We start from the raw sequence: 16,986 nt of genomic DNA on the forward strand, positions 1-16,986 counted from the left end.
CACGTCATCCTTTTCCATGTAAGCCTATCTCCTGCATCCTCCTCTCGAACACCAACTGCCCTCATGTCTTCCCTCATGACATCCATCAACCTTCTCTTTGGTATTCCTCTAGCTCTCTTGCCTGGTAGCTCCATCCTCATCATCCTCCTACCAGTATACTCACTATTTCTCCTCTGGACGTGTCCAAACCATCGAAGTCTGCTCTCTCTAACTTTGTCTCCAAAACATCGAACCTCAGGTGTCCCTCTGATGAGCTCATTTCTAATTTTATCCAACCTGATCACTCCGAGAGCAAACCTCAACATCTTCATTTACGCCACCTCCAGCTCTGCTTCCTGTTGTCTCTCCAATGCCACTGTCTCTAATCCATACATCATGGCTGGCCTCACCACTGTTTTATAAACTTTGCCCTTCATCCTAGCAGAGACTCTTCTGTCACATAACACACCTGACAACTTCCTTCACCCGTTCCAACCTGCTTGGACCCGTTTCTTCACTTCCTGACCACACTCACCATTGCTCTGGACGGTTGACCCCAAGTATTTAAAGTCTTCCACCCTTGCTATCTCTACTCCCTGTAGCCTCACTCTTCCCCCAACACCCTTCTCATTCATGCACATATATTCTGTCTTACTTTGGCTAATCTTCATTCCTCTGCTTTCCAGTACATGCCTCCATCTTTCTAACTGTTCCTCCACCTGCTCCCTGCTTTCACTGCAGATCACAATGTCATCTGCAAACATCATGGTCCACGGGGATTCCAGTCTAACCTCATCTGTCAGCTTATCCATCACCACTGTAAACAGGAAGGGGCTCAGGACTGATCCCTGATGCAGTCCCACCTCCACCTTAAATTGTCTGTCACACCTACAGCACACCTCACCGCTGATCTGCTGCCCTCGTACATGTCCTGTATTATTCTAACATACTAGCTCTGCCACTCCAGACCTCCGCATGCAGTACCACAGTTCCTCTCTGGGTACTCTGTCATAGGCTTTCTCTAGATCTACAAAGACACAATGTAGCTTCTTCTGACCTTCTCTGTACTTCTCAAGCAACATCCTCAAGGCAAATAATGCATCTGTGCTACTCGTTTCTCGGCATGAAACCATACTGTTGCTCGCAAATACTCACTTTTGTCCTGAGTCCAAGACACCCTGCTCTGCAAGATGGCCACAAGGATGCCCAATTTATCTCACCCAGACCTTAAACTAATTAGCAGCTCCCCGACAAATCTGGGTTTCACTCATCAAAGACTCATTTTCTTCTTTTGAACTGCCAGAGGGACTAAACCAACCACTGGGAACGTTGTTGGAACGCAGATGACACCCGCTGGCAGTGGAGAGTTACTGCGAACCTGTGGACTCTCATTTGAAGTTTCTTTAACGGAAGATAAATGTCTGTTTTGATATATTACGAACTCTGCAGAAATATTCCAAAAGTATGCCTTGATGTCGGTCATTGTTTCAGCTTTACAGGTCCAGCTGAGAAACTTCGATAACTGTTCGTCTGGATTTGAAGCCAAACAGTACGAAATGTTGTATTGAACAATAAGCAGTTGATATGCCAAGACTAAAGTTTAATCAATCATTCTAAATGATTGATCTATGAGTAAGAGTACAAAGTTGGGAGTAGTTTTATTTTAATATAGGATTTTTACACCATTTGTATGGCTAAATTGTAGACCAAAATTCAAGTCAATGGGTGGGGTCTTCTCCAGTTTCTCTATGACTTAGACACGCCCCCTAGGTATTTAACCTTTGACTCCCACCTCTTCTCAGTCTCTTGTGTCTCGCCTCTTGTCTTGCTTCTTGACTCTTGAATGGCTAAACTCCCAGCTGCTGCGGGGCTGGTCTCAGGCAACCTCCTCCCCAACTTACCTTTTCTTTGTTCGAAGACGCGGTTCGACCAACGCAAACATGGGATGGAGACTTGGCTTTCCGGCCTACGTGAGGTCACCTTCTAGACAATCAGAGCAGCTGCTACGAAAGACTACCCGGTACTCTCCAAGCCAAGCGTGAACACTCAGAAGTTGCTCACGGGTCCCTGAAAAAGCAGGAAGAGGAGCAGTCGTATTCTCCCACCGAAAGCGTGACGAACAACTTCCCTTTTTCTTTTCCTGCCTTTTTGTTTTATTTTTATGCATCTTCTTCTTCAACCAAACCTGCCTTGTTTCCTCCTGAGATGAGCGGAGAAAGACCATCCCCAAAGACCAGCTGATCTACGGTGGTGAGTAGCACAACAATCGTTGCCAGAAAAGGCAAGCTTCACACAAATCCCAACTTTGCGCTCTCTCATTATGACGCACTAATTTCACACTCATATTTTCATTTTAAGCCCAGCAATACACGATGTCAGATCATATACAGTATGATGCATTGCCAGTCTGCGTTCATGTTCATGCGGGCTATAACTAATTAACCACTTAATATCAACCAAAGACGCAGTGCCTCTTCAGGCCCAACAGTCCGATTGTGTGATTAACTCTTTGCATCTCACAGATTTCACACATGCCAAATGCTCTGAAATGTCAAATGTATATGGAAAAGTATTTTGGCAGCTTACCTGTAAATGGGGTCCTGCATCACCATCATTTTATTTTCGTTCCACATCCATTCCTTCTTCTGTATTAAAAATAAGTAAAGCATTAGGAGGACTGCTGAATTCAATGTTAAAACTTTGTAAATGCAAACACTGCCAAGAAATTCAAGCAGCGATGGGAACCATTTGTTATCACAGTTTTCATCACATTTTGCAATAGTGTTGCAGCACAAATAGACAGTCTCTGGATATTCTCCTTTATAGTTCTATTTCAATACAAAATATTTTACAAAAAGAGTACCGTATCTTCTGCACTACAAGGCGCACTAAAAGCCTTTAATTTTCTAAAAGAAAAAATCGACGGTGCGCTTTTTAACCCGATGCGTCTTATGTGTGCACTGAGTCCCAAATCTGTAAAAATATTGTTGTGCGATTTCTGTAAGCGCTCCGCTTGATTGAGTGTCGAACCATTTCCCACCGACATAGGGACGTAATACGTACACTACGTACGCTGGCAGCGATAAACCAATTAGAGAACATTACGTAAAGCTACGTACAGTACGTATGCTTACCTCCGCCACGCCTGCAGTAGGCATACTGTACTACCGGTACTGCAAAACAACAGTTGTTTGGCTCAGGACCCCCAAAAATGGCATCAGCGAAGAGACAAGGCACAATTCAATTCAGGCTATCAGTTACGCGGTTGTAAATGGTAATAGAGCAGCCGGAAGAGAATTCAAAATCAAGCACAAGAACAGCCGGGAGAAGAGTCTCCACAGTCACCATTCGACTGAAGGCAATAATGATAGCACGAAACATGAAGATCGAACACTTTCAAGGAGGTCCGCCTTGGTGCTTTCGTTTTATAAAAAGGTGCCATCTCGCCACCCGTGCAAGGACTACCGTGGCACAGCAACTGCCAGCGAACTCCAACCGCTGGACATTGGTGTAAACAGGGTGTTCAAAGTGAAGTTGCGAGCGGCGTGGGAGTGATGCATGAGAGTTTGATGGAGAAATTGCCCAGCTGTTCAATTGAGATACAGAAGATGAGGACTTCAATGGATTTGTGACAAAAGATTGATAAAAAAAATAATGTGAGTGTATTTTTAAATACGTAGTAGAATAAAGTTCAACCAAACTCACTGTTTTGCTTCTGTTATCTTGTTTTAGCATGTGCCGAATAATACAGGTGCGCCTTATGTATGGCTTAAGTACAGAAATAGACCCCGTAATTGAGACTGCGCCTTACAATCCGGTGTGCCTTATGGTGCGGAAAATACGGTAATTCTGGGCCAAGGAGGAACCACAAGGTAAGCCTTGTGTAAAATTGTATAAAATAATCAGACTATACACTGTGACAAGACATGACTTAACGGCCTTTGGAACTCATGAACAACATTATAAAATTAGGTGCTTATTTGGCGAAGCAATTGATGCTTTTCTTAAACCAACCATGAACATCTAGGAAAATGTCAGGAACACTAATATTACTTTAAAGTGAATTCATAACATGAGGCTTTGGTATTGTAGTGTGCAGACCAACAACAATCTAAAATTTGCCTATGGTTTAATTATTCTAAATGTGTGACTTACCTGAGTCCTGTGACATTTACTCCTTTAGTTACATAATTCCAAATATTGACATAGTGTGCAGCTCACAAACAAACCCACACACCCATTTCCCTTGTCAGTCTGCCCCCGTGGGAGTTTAATGTCACGTAAAATGTCAACGAAGGAATTATTTATATTGATTCCTATCGCATTGAACCTTTGTTTACTCAATATTCCAATCACTCCTATCTTTAGTCCATCATTGTACTTGGAGATGAATTTCTGACTGTCACATGACATTTTAGCTGGCAGACAAGTGATGCCAAACACAATAAGATCACTCGTCCATAGCCCAGCATTTCAAGCGCTCAAGTACTCTGATATTGAAAACAAAGAAGTACTGTACTTTGACCTGGATCAACTTTCATAAAACAAATGTTCCAGATCAATAAAGCTTATTATCTAGAATTTATATATATGTATATAGAACTCTTCATCGAAGAAGATCGGGGGCATACAAGAGTTCTGACTGAACAAACAGTACCTGGCTAAACAGAGGCAATGCTTAAGATTTACATATACATAAGGATGATGAGAAATGACACTCACTTTTTTCTTTTTTCTTAAGGAGACTTTTACGCCCTCAACAGACACCATGATGCTGACCTTTTTCTTTCTTATGTTTTTCACCTTGAACTCATACTGCAAAGAGAAGAGACATAGCGATTAACATTCATTCTTACGTCATCTTGCGCAAAGGACACAACAAAAATCCTCACAGGTATGGAGCAGTCAGAAAGAGGGCAAATTCTTGAAAAAAAACATTGTTGCATGTTAAATATGATGTATATGGGGGGAAAAAATGCAAGAGAAGAGGACTGGGTTGGTAAGAAAAGCAAAGCAGAGGTCCTGAACATGAGCCACTTTACAAGTATTATGCCAGCAAGTGAATGTTGATTCAATAAGTGAAAGTGACAAGAGAAGTGAAAAATGCGCATATGTGTTAATGGAAGCAAAGACAAAAGATGGGTAAACTGATATCACCATTAATAAAGTGCATTGATATTAATCTGCCAGAGATATTACATGTACTGTATATCACTTTTATTCAAGCATGCTTGTGTTGACTGTGCTTCACATGGAACAGCTGAATGGTATTATTGCATGCCAGGTCACAAGAGACAATTATTGCAGCCAATTAACATTTCCTTTCGTGCGAGGCTCAACTCGTTAAGTGTACTCGCATATCTTTAATAAGTCTGTCAATTATTTTATGACATGGTCTAATCATTCACATCATCCTTGTCAGACAATTCTTGATTTTAATTGTGCTTCATTTTCTATTGCAAGATACAACAACTGCAATGTTGACTTAGATCTGTGAAACATGCTTGCGATTACTACACACACAAAAGCAATACAAAGGATTTGGTTTAAATTTACAGAAATATTACTTATTCAGCTTTACATTTTCGTGAGAGGTTTAACATCATACATTACTTCAAATTGATGTTTTAACGACAAAAACCTTGCATTTGATCAGAGGTATGTAGACTTTTTTTTATCCACCATATCAAGTTACACCAAAGGACCCATCCGCATGGCTCAGTTCATTTAAATGCGGCTATACTTGCCGCGGTGTGTGTCGTTTTGTTCCATTTCAAATAGCACTGACGAAAAGCAAAAACCACGCCACACTGAATGCATCAGTCAGAATAAGACACACTAATAAAGGGCTTAAAATAGTTTTATCCAAGAGGAGGTCAGCAAGAAAACAGATCACTGAAATAGGGAGTTAAAGGATTAAGTGGTTATCAAATATCCAAGCTGACTGTCATTGTATGTTGTTAGTCTCAGTATGAAGAATCAATGCGGATGTATGGATCGTGGCAGTCATGATACGGTTATTGTGATCGTCTATCAATGTACTGTATGTGTATAAATGACTTCAAAACTTTATTGTTTTGTCCTCGATGTGTGATTTATGGTAATGAATGTTAATTTAACATACCCAATACTCAGGTCTAACTGCCAGTAATTTGTTCTGGAAAACTCAAGATGCAAAGTTACAGAATCACAAGTGACATCCTTTCAGTGACAACTGGCAAAAGACTAACTAAAAAGCTAGTACATTCTGTATAGCTAACTCACTGAGGGATATGTATAAAATGTCATTATAATATATTCAGAAGACATTAGTATCAGCAATAGAGACTGCCTTGGACCTCTTCACTCCACTTCTTGGTTCCCAAATGTAATCAATCTGCCTTTTGCTTTTACTACTGGCATGGGAAAGGTGATGTGATGTTTATTTATAGAGCACATTAAAAACAACCGCAATACATATGCAGTCCTCACGCACACTCACACACACACACACACACACACACACATCAAACAAAGTTTAAAACAATACAAATCAAACAGGACATGAAAACGGGCAAAACCACTTAATGGGCAATTAGCACCAGCTTCAGAAATTGACTATAACATTATTCTTATTTCATTATTTATTTATTTAATTAGGTAGGCTCATCTATTCGGTGGTAATGATGGATCCCTATTAAAACTTTTTGAATGTACTATGTAAAAACAATTACTATCAGATAGATTTTTTTTTCTATTTTGCCTTTGATTTTATACCAAATACATTAATTCAAAATATGCTGTAACAGGCATAAATACACTTATGAGACAAGCAGTGAAAATAATATAATCATCAATATTTTTTTTTCTGGCAAAGACATTATCATTATCATCCATTGCATTATAAAATTTTGGTTGACGTGACACAGAGTTCCTGTATTTTGTAGCAGAAGCCGCGTGGTTCCCAGCATGCATTGTACCATGAAATGTTGAACTGTTGCTGTAATAAAGACGTTAATCCTGAATTTTCATGAACAATCAGGATTAACGTAACATTAATAATGTGTGTTTATGTTACCGATAGTTCGTTGAAAGTGTGTCTTATTTAACTTTCACATTACATTTATGGTGCACGTTGTTTTCATGAAACTCTGACTTATGGTTGTGTGGGATAGAGTGAAATGCAGGTTAGTTCATCTGTATGCTACGCTAACTATGACCTGGTGATTTATAATTGCATTAGGTACAATTGTGAATTTCCTTTTGGTTACTCAGTTTGGTCTACTTCTGCAAGCCAAAAGAGCTCCCATTTTACTTGTGTGGCTAATCAGCACCATAATGAATAAAAAAAATGATTTAAAAAAAATATATATGTAGTAACTCTGTTTATCATGTGTGACATCAATCAAAATCACATGATGCAGTGGAATATATATAATTAATATATATATTTCATTAAAGTATAATCACTTTATAGTATTTTACTGCATCGTATGGGGTAAATCACTATAGAATTTACAGCAATGTCTAAGTGTACTGTAATACATGTTTCCAGCATGCATTGTAATATTCATGGCTCAACAGTGTTTAAGCATTTCAGTGTAAATAATAATTGTATATCACAATTGACACATGCAAGAAAATACAATTATACAAGGAGGGGAAAAATATCAAGTAATAGAAATACTGAACACTCACAATGTGGCACCATTGCAGAAAAGCGTTGTTGTATATGCGTCTGTTATTTTTTAATTTTTTTTAACAGTAACTCATTGGCAACACTGTTGCCAGTATGTTACTGCAAATTCAAGTTTTCAGCAACAAGTGTTGGCAGTAAGTTACTGTAAAAACCCTATGAAATGTCTAACAGTGTATGGTTAACTGAAATATTTCTGACATTCTATGTTACTACTTATTGTGAGTCATGCATATGCAAGAGGATGTAGTTCACAGTGGATTTACTGTATGAAGTCTACAGACATCTGACAAATGTCAGATTTTGGTAGAACATTTTTTTTAAATGATTTATCTTGGTCTCATTTTTTTTCTCAATAAAAAAATTTAATTTTATCTGGGTTGTGTAGACTATTTTTAATGTAGGTTCTATATTTACAATAATAGAGCTGTCATTGACGATAATGAAGTGATAACAGGTGAAGTCTGTTATGGTGGTGGCATGTGTAACAAGGTAACCGTGCTCTGTCACCACAGTGAGACAAGTGAACAGGAGAGACTATATTAAGATCAGTTTATGGATTTTGCAACATGTATAACTAAAATCCTAAACATTTCACAATAAATAAGAAATATTTGACTCAGACACCAAAACATTGCTGTCTATACAAATTATATGGCAAAATATAGAATTGGAATGACTAACACAACTAACAAATGACATACCACGATACACAACGTATTGAGAAAATATATATATTTTTTAAAAAAAAGGTTGCATGCAAAGGGATATTTTCTTGCTATATAATGTCATAATTTGTATGGCGAGCATATTTTGTTGTGTGATCATAGTTAAAACACTGCTGTGTGTAAGTAAGGTCGCCCATGTTTGCCAACTCCAATATTCCAACCTTGCCATTTGTAAGCTCTGTGACTATGGGTTGCATCTTGTCCTGAGATAAACTCAACAAGACATACTGTTTGCAGTGTAGTAATGACCCATAAATCATAGTCACCAATTCAATTTTATCTCCCACACAAGGATTCAGGAGCTTTAATGTTTGATTAAACAAAATCTAAACTACATTCTAGGATGGATAAATTATCTTTACTTGGATCTATACATTTTGGGGGATTTTAAGATCTATTGTAGCCCAAAAGCCTTTTTGGAAACAAAATTCTCTGTCACCAGCTCTAAGGGAGGAAACTCAATTCGACCGCTTTTACCTGTGATCTTGTTCTTTCGGTCCCGAGCCACAGACCTTGACCATAGATGAGGATGGGAACATAGATTGACTGGTAAATTGATCACTTCACTTTTTTGCTTAGCTCCCAACACAACAGCCTGAGCAGAGTCCACTTTACTGCAGACACTTGACTCTACTGATGTCTTTCAAACTCCTGCTTCATTTTCCCTCACTCTTGAACGAATACTTGAAGTCCTTCAGGTTGCAGCTTGATGAAGCCAACAGAACCACATCATCTACAAAAAGCAGAGAGGCAATGCTAAGGTCACAAAAAGGACCCTCCGCAAAGCCTTATATTTTGAATGTGGGGTACGGTGTATGACTGGTTAGCACATCCGCCTCACATTTGTGAGGACCCGGGTTCAAATCCAGCCTTGCATTGAGTTTGCACGTTATCCCCGTGCCTGTGTGGGTTTTCTCTGGGTACTCCGGTTTCCTCCCACATCCCAAAAACATGCATTGTAGGTTAATTGAAGACTCTAAATTTCCCGTAGGTGTGAATGTGAGTGCGAATGGTTGTTTGTTTCTATGTGTCCTGCTATTGACGGGCGACCAGTTCGGGGTGTACCCCGCCTTTCACCCGAAGATAGCTGGGATAGGCTCCAGCACACCCCCGACCCTAGTGACAATAAGCGGTACGGAAAATGGATGGAGGGATAGATATTCATTTCTTTATGGTTATGTTTTGTTTAATGATAATGCTTTTCTGAAATGTTTGACTGTTTAATTTGAATCCCATTAAAATAAATGCCTTTAATGGCTTTGCCTGGCCCTTTATGTTTTCTTTAAAGAATTGTACCCATCTTTCAAATTCTGCTAGGGTAATCAAACATATGAGCACAACTTTGTGTTTTCTCATTTACTAAGTAAAAGTAGGGCTGTGAATGTCAAAATAAGAGGAAGTACTTCATGTTTTGATCATATGGATAGAAGCAAAATCATGCATTGTAAAAATGCGTTATACATAGGTAGAAGGGTTTTCCAGAATTTTGAGGTCAACTTTGGGGGTGCGTATTATACATGCGTGCACATTATACACAAGAAATTATGGTATTTTAAGGATTTTTTTTTTTGCTGCTGCTGCTTTTTCTTGTAGTCTGTGAATGTTTTGAAGCCTGAACCGTAGTAAGTATGAATGTGTGCTGTACACCGTTTCATGGCTACAGTGTTGAGTCGAGTCACACCACGTGGACTGCTAATAATGTTGTTTGTTTTTTTACTTTATTTTTTATTTATTTATTTATTTACATCTAGACAGTAGGAGAGAATAACAAAAGAATGGGACATTTCAGTTGTAGTTAAGTTCACTTCTAAAGGCTTTTGCAACTTAATACCTTTCGCCATTATCGAGCCGTTTCATCCAAAGTGCTCTACAGGAGCACAACTGAATTATATTCAGTTATACAGGTATATTACAAGTGCCTTGCTTGGACAATTGTGCCAAAGCTCCCGAGTGGGCTTCAAGAGATTGCAAAGCTCACAAAAGCCAATCAGACATAATGGTGAAAAATCAGGACAGACCATTATACAACAGGCAATGCAAAATTATACCTAGTAGCATTGAAGTGGAAAATGTAGTTAATGACTGTATAATCAGGTATTTTATTGTATGGTATGTGGTAAATAACTGTACGTCTATTCTTGTATTTTATGGTTCGCACATACACAATTTTGCCAGTCTAGTTAAGGTTTATATACCTCATGTAAGAAACAGGATGCCATATGTTCTAATTATCAATCCTCTCAAAGCTGCCTGTCCCATTATTAACACCCATGACAAAAAAACACATTCACTCAACTTTTTCTTCCCTCACATTTCTGTGCACTTATCTCAGGGTTGGGCATCCTTTGAATTTCAGCGATTCAGGTTCCTCATTTCGATTCCATGTGTGAAGTCTGCATGCTTGCATTTTGCCTTTGAAAATAAAATAAGCATTCTTCAAAGGGACTCCACGTAAACACTAGAAATATCATCTTTTGTTTCTATGAGTTTGCAATTAATGCAACATTTGTTAATGTACTGTATTTTAAAATATATAGAGGTATCCATGTCAAAATAAAGCACAATTTGCAATACAAAGCCCACTTTATTTCATTAAATAGTCTAACTTGTCTTTAGGTGTAAATGTGAGTTTAAATGACTGTTTCTCTATTTGTGCTCTGCGAGTGGCTGTCAACCGGTCCTCTCGCCCATTATCAGCTGGGATAGGCTGCAGCTCACCTGTGACCCTAATGAGTATACACAGTATAAATTATGTATGTATGGATATTATGCAATATTACACTAGTATTCAGTACAATAACTACAGTAATTTTATTAACAGTTTTCTGCACATCTTAATTAGAACTCAAGATCCACGGTTACTTAAAAATACTTAAAGTTCAAGTTAATGCCAAGCAATTGCTGAATAATTTTTTTCTGAATAGCCTCCATCCGATCCAACTATATCATCCGCTTTCATACGTTAGCATAAAAAGAAAAGAGGAGTAAAAGTACTGTACTTTGCTACAGCAACATTCCAGCTAATTTAGTGTCTCTTTAACAGGGTGCTTAATTATTATGTAAATAGCCACATTGAATTGCATTACCGAAAACAAATACAAATCAGATCCACGTATCAAAAGAGTATTTCATGTAGCCTACATCTAATTCAACTGATTCCAATTAAACACTCCAATGAAGTGTATATGATAAAGCTCCTTAAATGGTATTACAATTTTCCATCTTTCTCTGTGGCTATTTCCTTCAGTAGTCTGATCTAATATATCGGTGCAGTCTCATAAGGAGCAACAAGGGAGTTGCTTTATTGTGCTTTTCATAATGAGATGGTCATTGTATTCATAAGGGGTTAAGGTTTTACCTCGGGTATTAACATAATCCATATCGCCAAACTCTGCGTTACTTTGACTGACAATCTTCTTAGGGATAATGGAGAGGTAATCTGAATACCACTGGTAGATAATGAAAAAGATTAGGGTTGGGCATCAAGAACCGATTGGAACTGGGACAAACGTTACGGTTTTCCCGGAATTGTCCAAATTTAAAGATGTTGGTTCCCAGTTTCGTTGCCTATAGTCCGCCAACCTCAAAGAGGAGAGTGACGAAAACCAATGCAGAAGAACGCGCACAAAGACGTGCTTGTGCCCAACGACGACTGTGAACAAAAGTGCGTGTTAACGACAACGGTGAACAAAAGTGCGTGTTAACTTTGTTAAAATTAATGACCATTCGCTTCAGTGCAACACTTGGAATAAGATTATATTGTGCAAAGGAGGCTTTCACGATGTGTAGACGTCTGAAGTGCTCCGTCCCGCCACAAGCCTCAGCCGACACTGCGCGGAACTTCAGTCAATTCAACTCTCAGTCAATTGGATGAGTGTAACAATAACAAGACTATGCCAACATTGAGGCAGCTAACAAGGTAAACGGTTGGTTGCACTTTTGCATTGATCGTGTTTAGCGTTTATTTTAGTCTTCAAACCAACGTAAGAGCCGATGACAGAAAACAAAGCTTAACATTGAGCTAACACTTTACCAAAGGTCAAACTAGCAACATTACATCACAATGAATTGAGACAAAACTAACGTAAACGTCTCACAGTATCACAAACACTAACCTTGTGCCTCATCGGTGGGTAGGTAAAGGAATCGATTGAATTTTGAAGTTAGTTCATACTGTGTTGTGACATTATCCCTAACATCGCTCCGTCGCTTAATACATTTAACATTAATATCTGTAAACTAATTAGATAATTGTAGGTGTGTTTCCTAATTAATACAAGATGTACTAGCGGATCAGCTCGTCACCGATGTTACGTGTGCTTCGCGGTTCCGCTGGGACCACAACCAGGGCCACGACCCGCAGCACTTTAACGCGAAAATACAAAAGACCAGTGCAACAAATACAACGGAGGCTGATCTGAACGTAAGAGTAGCAATAGAGAATGTCCGGTCCAGAGATGGGTAGAGCAGCCAAATATTGTACTCAGAGTAAGAGTAGTGTTACTTGACAATAATGTGACTCAAGTAAAAGTAAAAAGTAGTGCTCCAAAAAATTAATTCAGTAAGACTAAAAAGGACACAGTGAAATAATTACTCAAGTACTGAGTATCTTCAGATATTTTAACCACAGAATGAACATCAATAAAATAAAAATAAAATGTGAATGTGCAAATTCTTCTATAACTGTGTAGCCAAAACTACATCTGCAAGGTGTTGTCTCAAGTTATATTTGGGTTGAAATATCCATGTTTAACAGTGCCAGACAAATACTACAATACATGTGGTTTTGTTTGTCTCAATGTGAACACGAGTAGCGCACCATTACTGCCTATGCCCGGGAAGCCCAATAGAAGACGTTGTGTGAGGTCATGTGACTTTCTTGTGTTGTTTGATTGGTGAACTAGACTTAAATGTCACTAGTGCTTACATTGGATTGGAGCAAACAGCGCCCAATGCGGAAGTCTCGCACACAAAATCGTTGATAAATTAGCAATAATTGATAAATAAAAGTAGCGAGCGACATTTAGATAATTGTAACGAAGAAAAAGTATCGTGACTTCTTAACAGCAGACGCGGCATAAGTGTTTTTTCTGGTCTCGTCAACTCCTGTGAGTTATCTTAAGGCTTCTTTATACTCGGACGGACGGCGACCGCGCTGACGTCACAGCGGCTGTCCCACGCGTAGGTTGCCTTTCTACTCAAGCGCGCTGTTTTGAAAGTGTGCTGCAGTTCTCCTCCAAGTCGGGGGTGTCGCTACGGCTGGTATTGGATAGGACACCAAAGGGTGGAGTTTCCTCTGCATTTTTTTTGGGCATTTCCGGTAGCCGTTTTTACTTTCCTTTCAGTAACAAGGAACCAGGCAACAACAACGGCGACCGCGACAGAACAAATGGACCTAGATGACCAGATGATACGTTTCATTATGCTGCATAATCGATCAAGAAGGCGGCGACATAGATGGTATGTAGAACCAATGGCCACGCTGGTACGTCATCACAGCATGTGACTAAAACGGACCAATCACGAGAGATGATCTCCGCGGCGTTCGACGAGCAGCAACTATTTTTGTCGGGTGCGCGGCAAGCTACGCAGAGGTGCTGCGCGAGGCAATTCGTCGGTCACGACCGCTGGAGTATGAAGATACCTTAAAGCAGATCCCGAGCGCACAGGCGGAACCTCCGATACGCTCGCACATTAGTCCGCCGCAGAGTAATATTCAGAAATTACATCTGTGTGTGGATGGTGGATGTGTGGAATGGATATAGGTGCCAGCGATCAAGGAGTACGAAACCACCGATGACGACGGCGGACCAAACCCCCCCCAAGGAAAAACTAATCGGATCTATACGATTCATGTAAATGGGCTAATTTGAGTTCAAAACTGCAAATTTTGCCGAAAGTAGACTGATTTGCATTAAATGTAAAGCAACAAATGGAACCAGAGACCGAACCAGTATTTTTGGTGGGATATTCAAGCTGCTTATGTCCCATTTCTAATAACTTGGAAATGGTGCCATGGTTTTAAAGTTTAACTTGTTCAAAACTGTGTGGCCAAATTTTAGCCCTCTAATCTTTGACTTCAACTGATTTGTCTTTGGTGGAAAAATTCAAATTCCAAAAAATTTCTCAAATAAAAATGTAAATAAATAAATACAAATAAAGACAACAGATGCATTAGGGCTGGACTCCAATTCATTCATGTAAAGCCCCTAAATTCATTAGAAATAGTGCTGTCTGTATTGAGATGTGGTGTGTGCTATTTCTACCACTAAATGTCAGTAAAGCCTAAGGCATGGAGTTCAATGCCTGGATGACATTGGGGGGGAAAAACGGAAAGACGACTGAGGCACATCGGTGTGATATGCCCTATCCTATGTTCGAAAGGAAGCCCTTTTTAATATCGTTCTGACCAAATGATGCATTCCACAAAGGTTAATGAAAGGTGGGATAGAAATGCTGTAAAAATACTGCAGCTGGTTAGACAATTTTACTTTCCGGAAAGTCCCTACATCACGTGATAAAAAAGGAAGGCGTTGATTGGCCGAAGAGGAGATCTGTGTATCACCGATCGATTGCTATTCCTTATAGTCTGTCACAGATAATTTGAAATTGAATTTGTTGGACTTGTTTGTTGCTTTGATACATTTTCTCACACTATGTAGTTTTACCAAAGATAAAGGGTGTTCAGAAGGGAAGGTTTCCTTTCCTGGATGCCGTACTTACCCATTTGTTCTTCATCTCCCCCTGTTGCCTTCACCAATATGCCCATTACAATCTGCACCAATCACAACTCCCTCTCTGTCTGGGATGCACAGAACGACTTGGTCAAGCTTCTTCCACAATTTCTCTTTCACCTCTCGGTCACATCCGAACTGTGGGGCATAGCCACTAATCACATTATACTTAACACTCTCAATTCCAAGTTTCAGTCTCAACACTCGATCTGATACTCTTTTCACTTCAAAGACATTCCTAGCTAACTTTTCCTTTAAAATAACCCCGACTCCATTTCTCTTCCCATCGACACCATGGTAAAATACCATGGTAAAATTATTTTAACCCTGCCCCTAAACTTCTAGCCTTACTGCCTTTCCACCTGCTCTACTGGACATGCGATACATCAACCTTTTTCCTTTTTCATCATGTCAATCAACTCCTGAGCTTTTCCTGTCATAGTCCCAACATTCTAAGTCCCCACATTCAGTTCTAGGCTATGTGCTTTCCTCTTCGCTTTCTGTCTAAGCATCTGCTTTCCATCTCTTCTTCGTCTTAAATTATGGGGTTAAACTTTGCTGTGATTCTTGATCCTTACGATAGTTTGATGAAAGCATATCTCGGACAACATATTAACAACCTGGGAACTGTTTCAAACTGTATTTAAAATGTTTAAAACAATGTTTTCTTTTAATTAATATTGAGCACAAGTGAGGTTAGCATTTTAGTATGGCTCTCGACAACTATTCCAGTTGCTTAAATGGCTCCTTGGAAAACTTATTTGCAGGCCCCTGTTATAAAGGGTCATAATCAAACTTTGAATTATTTCATATTCATTGTTATAATAACCCATATGAGAAACTGGTACAGACACGTAAACAATCTGTCTCACACAATATATCAACCTTTCTCCTAATCATAATGTCAACCAACTCTCGAGATTTTCCTGTCATAGTCCCAACATTCAAAGTTCCCACATTCAGTTCTAGGCTATGTGCTTTCCTCTTTTCTTTCTGCCGAAGAACCCGCTTTCCACCTCTTCTTCTTCGACTTCGACCCACAGTAGCAGAATTTCCAACGGTGCCCTGCAGGTTGACGGCGCCGGTGGCGGACGTTGTTAACCCGGGCCATGACCGATCTTTCTTTGGATGAACGCTCATATTGGTTTGGCAAAGTTTTAAGCCGGATGCCCTTCCTGACTAGCAGACTATCCAACAGCTTCTTCCCTCTTGCAATCAACTTCTTGCTGGCAATTTTTTGTGTTTTTGTCTTGAGTTTGTTGTCACATTTCTGTCGGGCCAATTGTATATTACTCGTGCACTCACTGTAGTAGTCTCACCACGCTATGTTTTTGGGATGTGGGAGGAAACCGGAGTCCCCGGAGAAAACCCACCCACACACAGGGAGAACATGCAAACTCCACACAGGCGGAGATTGAACCCCAGTCCTCAGAACTGTGAGGCAGACGCTCTAACCAGTCAACCACCGTGCCGCCCAGGGGGTTCAGTTTGGCGCTATCAGTATCTCGTCGAACCACTGTCAACACTGTGTATAGTGGGGATGGTGCGCAGCTGACTTCAACTCGGGACGTTCTGAGTCGGTGGGCCGAATACTTCAAAGACCTCAATTCCAGAGACGCCTTCCCATGAGGAAGCAGAGTTCGGGGACTCTGTGGTGGGTTCTCCTACCTCTGGGGTTGAGGTCATCGATCTAAATGCCTGAGGAATACTTTGGATCACTAGTAGCAGTGTTGTGATATTCTCTTGGGGTAGTCCAATTATTATGTGCATAAAAAGAATATTTTATCCAGTGTGATTGATTACAGCTTTGAGACAGGATCGGAGTTATGTAAAGAATACAAAATAATGACGATGTTAAGTAATGTCATAT

General features: G+C 39.7%; 1 protein-coding gene across 6 annotated transcripts in view; it reads right to left on the reverse strand.

Moving 5' to 3' along the window:
• Positions 1-16,986, reverse strand: part of LOC133406105 (carboxyl-terminal PDZ ligand of neuronal nitric oxide synthase protein-like) — a 137,089-nt gene that overhangs the window by 90,114 nt on the left and 29,989 nt on the right. For 5 of the 6 annotated variants that reach the window (XR_009769026.1, XM_061683410.1, XM_061683412.1 and 2 more), the window contains exons 3-4: positions 4,702-4,794; positions 2,566-2,624 (exon numbers count right to left, since the gene is read on the reverse strand). Coding sequence is in view for 5 of the 6 variants with exons in the window: in XM_061683410.1 (XP_061539394.1) it covers positions 2,566-2,624; positions 4,702-4,794 (152 nt within the window). In the remaining variant the exon portion in view is untranslated. Of the gene's footprint in view, positions 1-2,565; positions 2,625-4,701; positions 4,795-8,859; positions 9,073-16,986 lie in introns of those variants that run through there. The other variant, XM_061683413.1, reaches the window with a different exon arrangement.

The sequence above is a fragment of the Phycodurus eques genome, chromosome 8, assembly GCF_024500275.1.
Source record: "Phycodurus eques isolate BA_2022a chromosome 8, UOR_Pequ_1.1, whole genome shotgun sequence".
In the NCBI taxonomy this organism is placed as follows: Eukaryota; Metazoa; Chordata; class Actinopteri; order Syngnathiformes; family Syngnathidae; genus Phycodurus; species Phycodurus eques.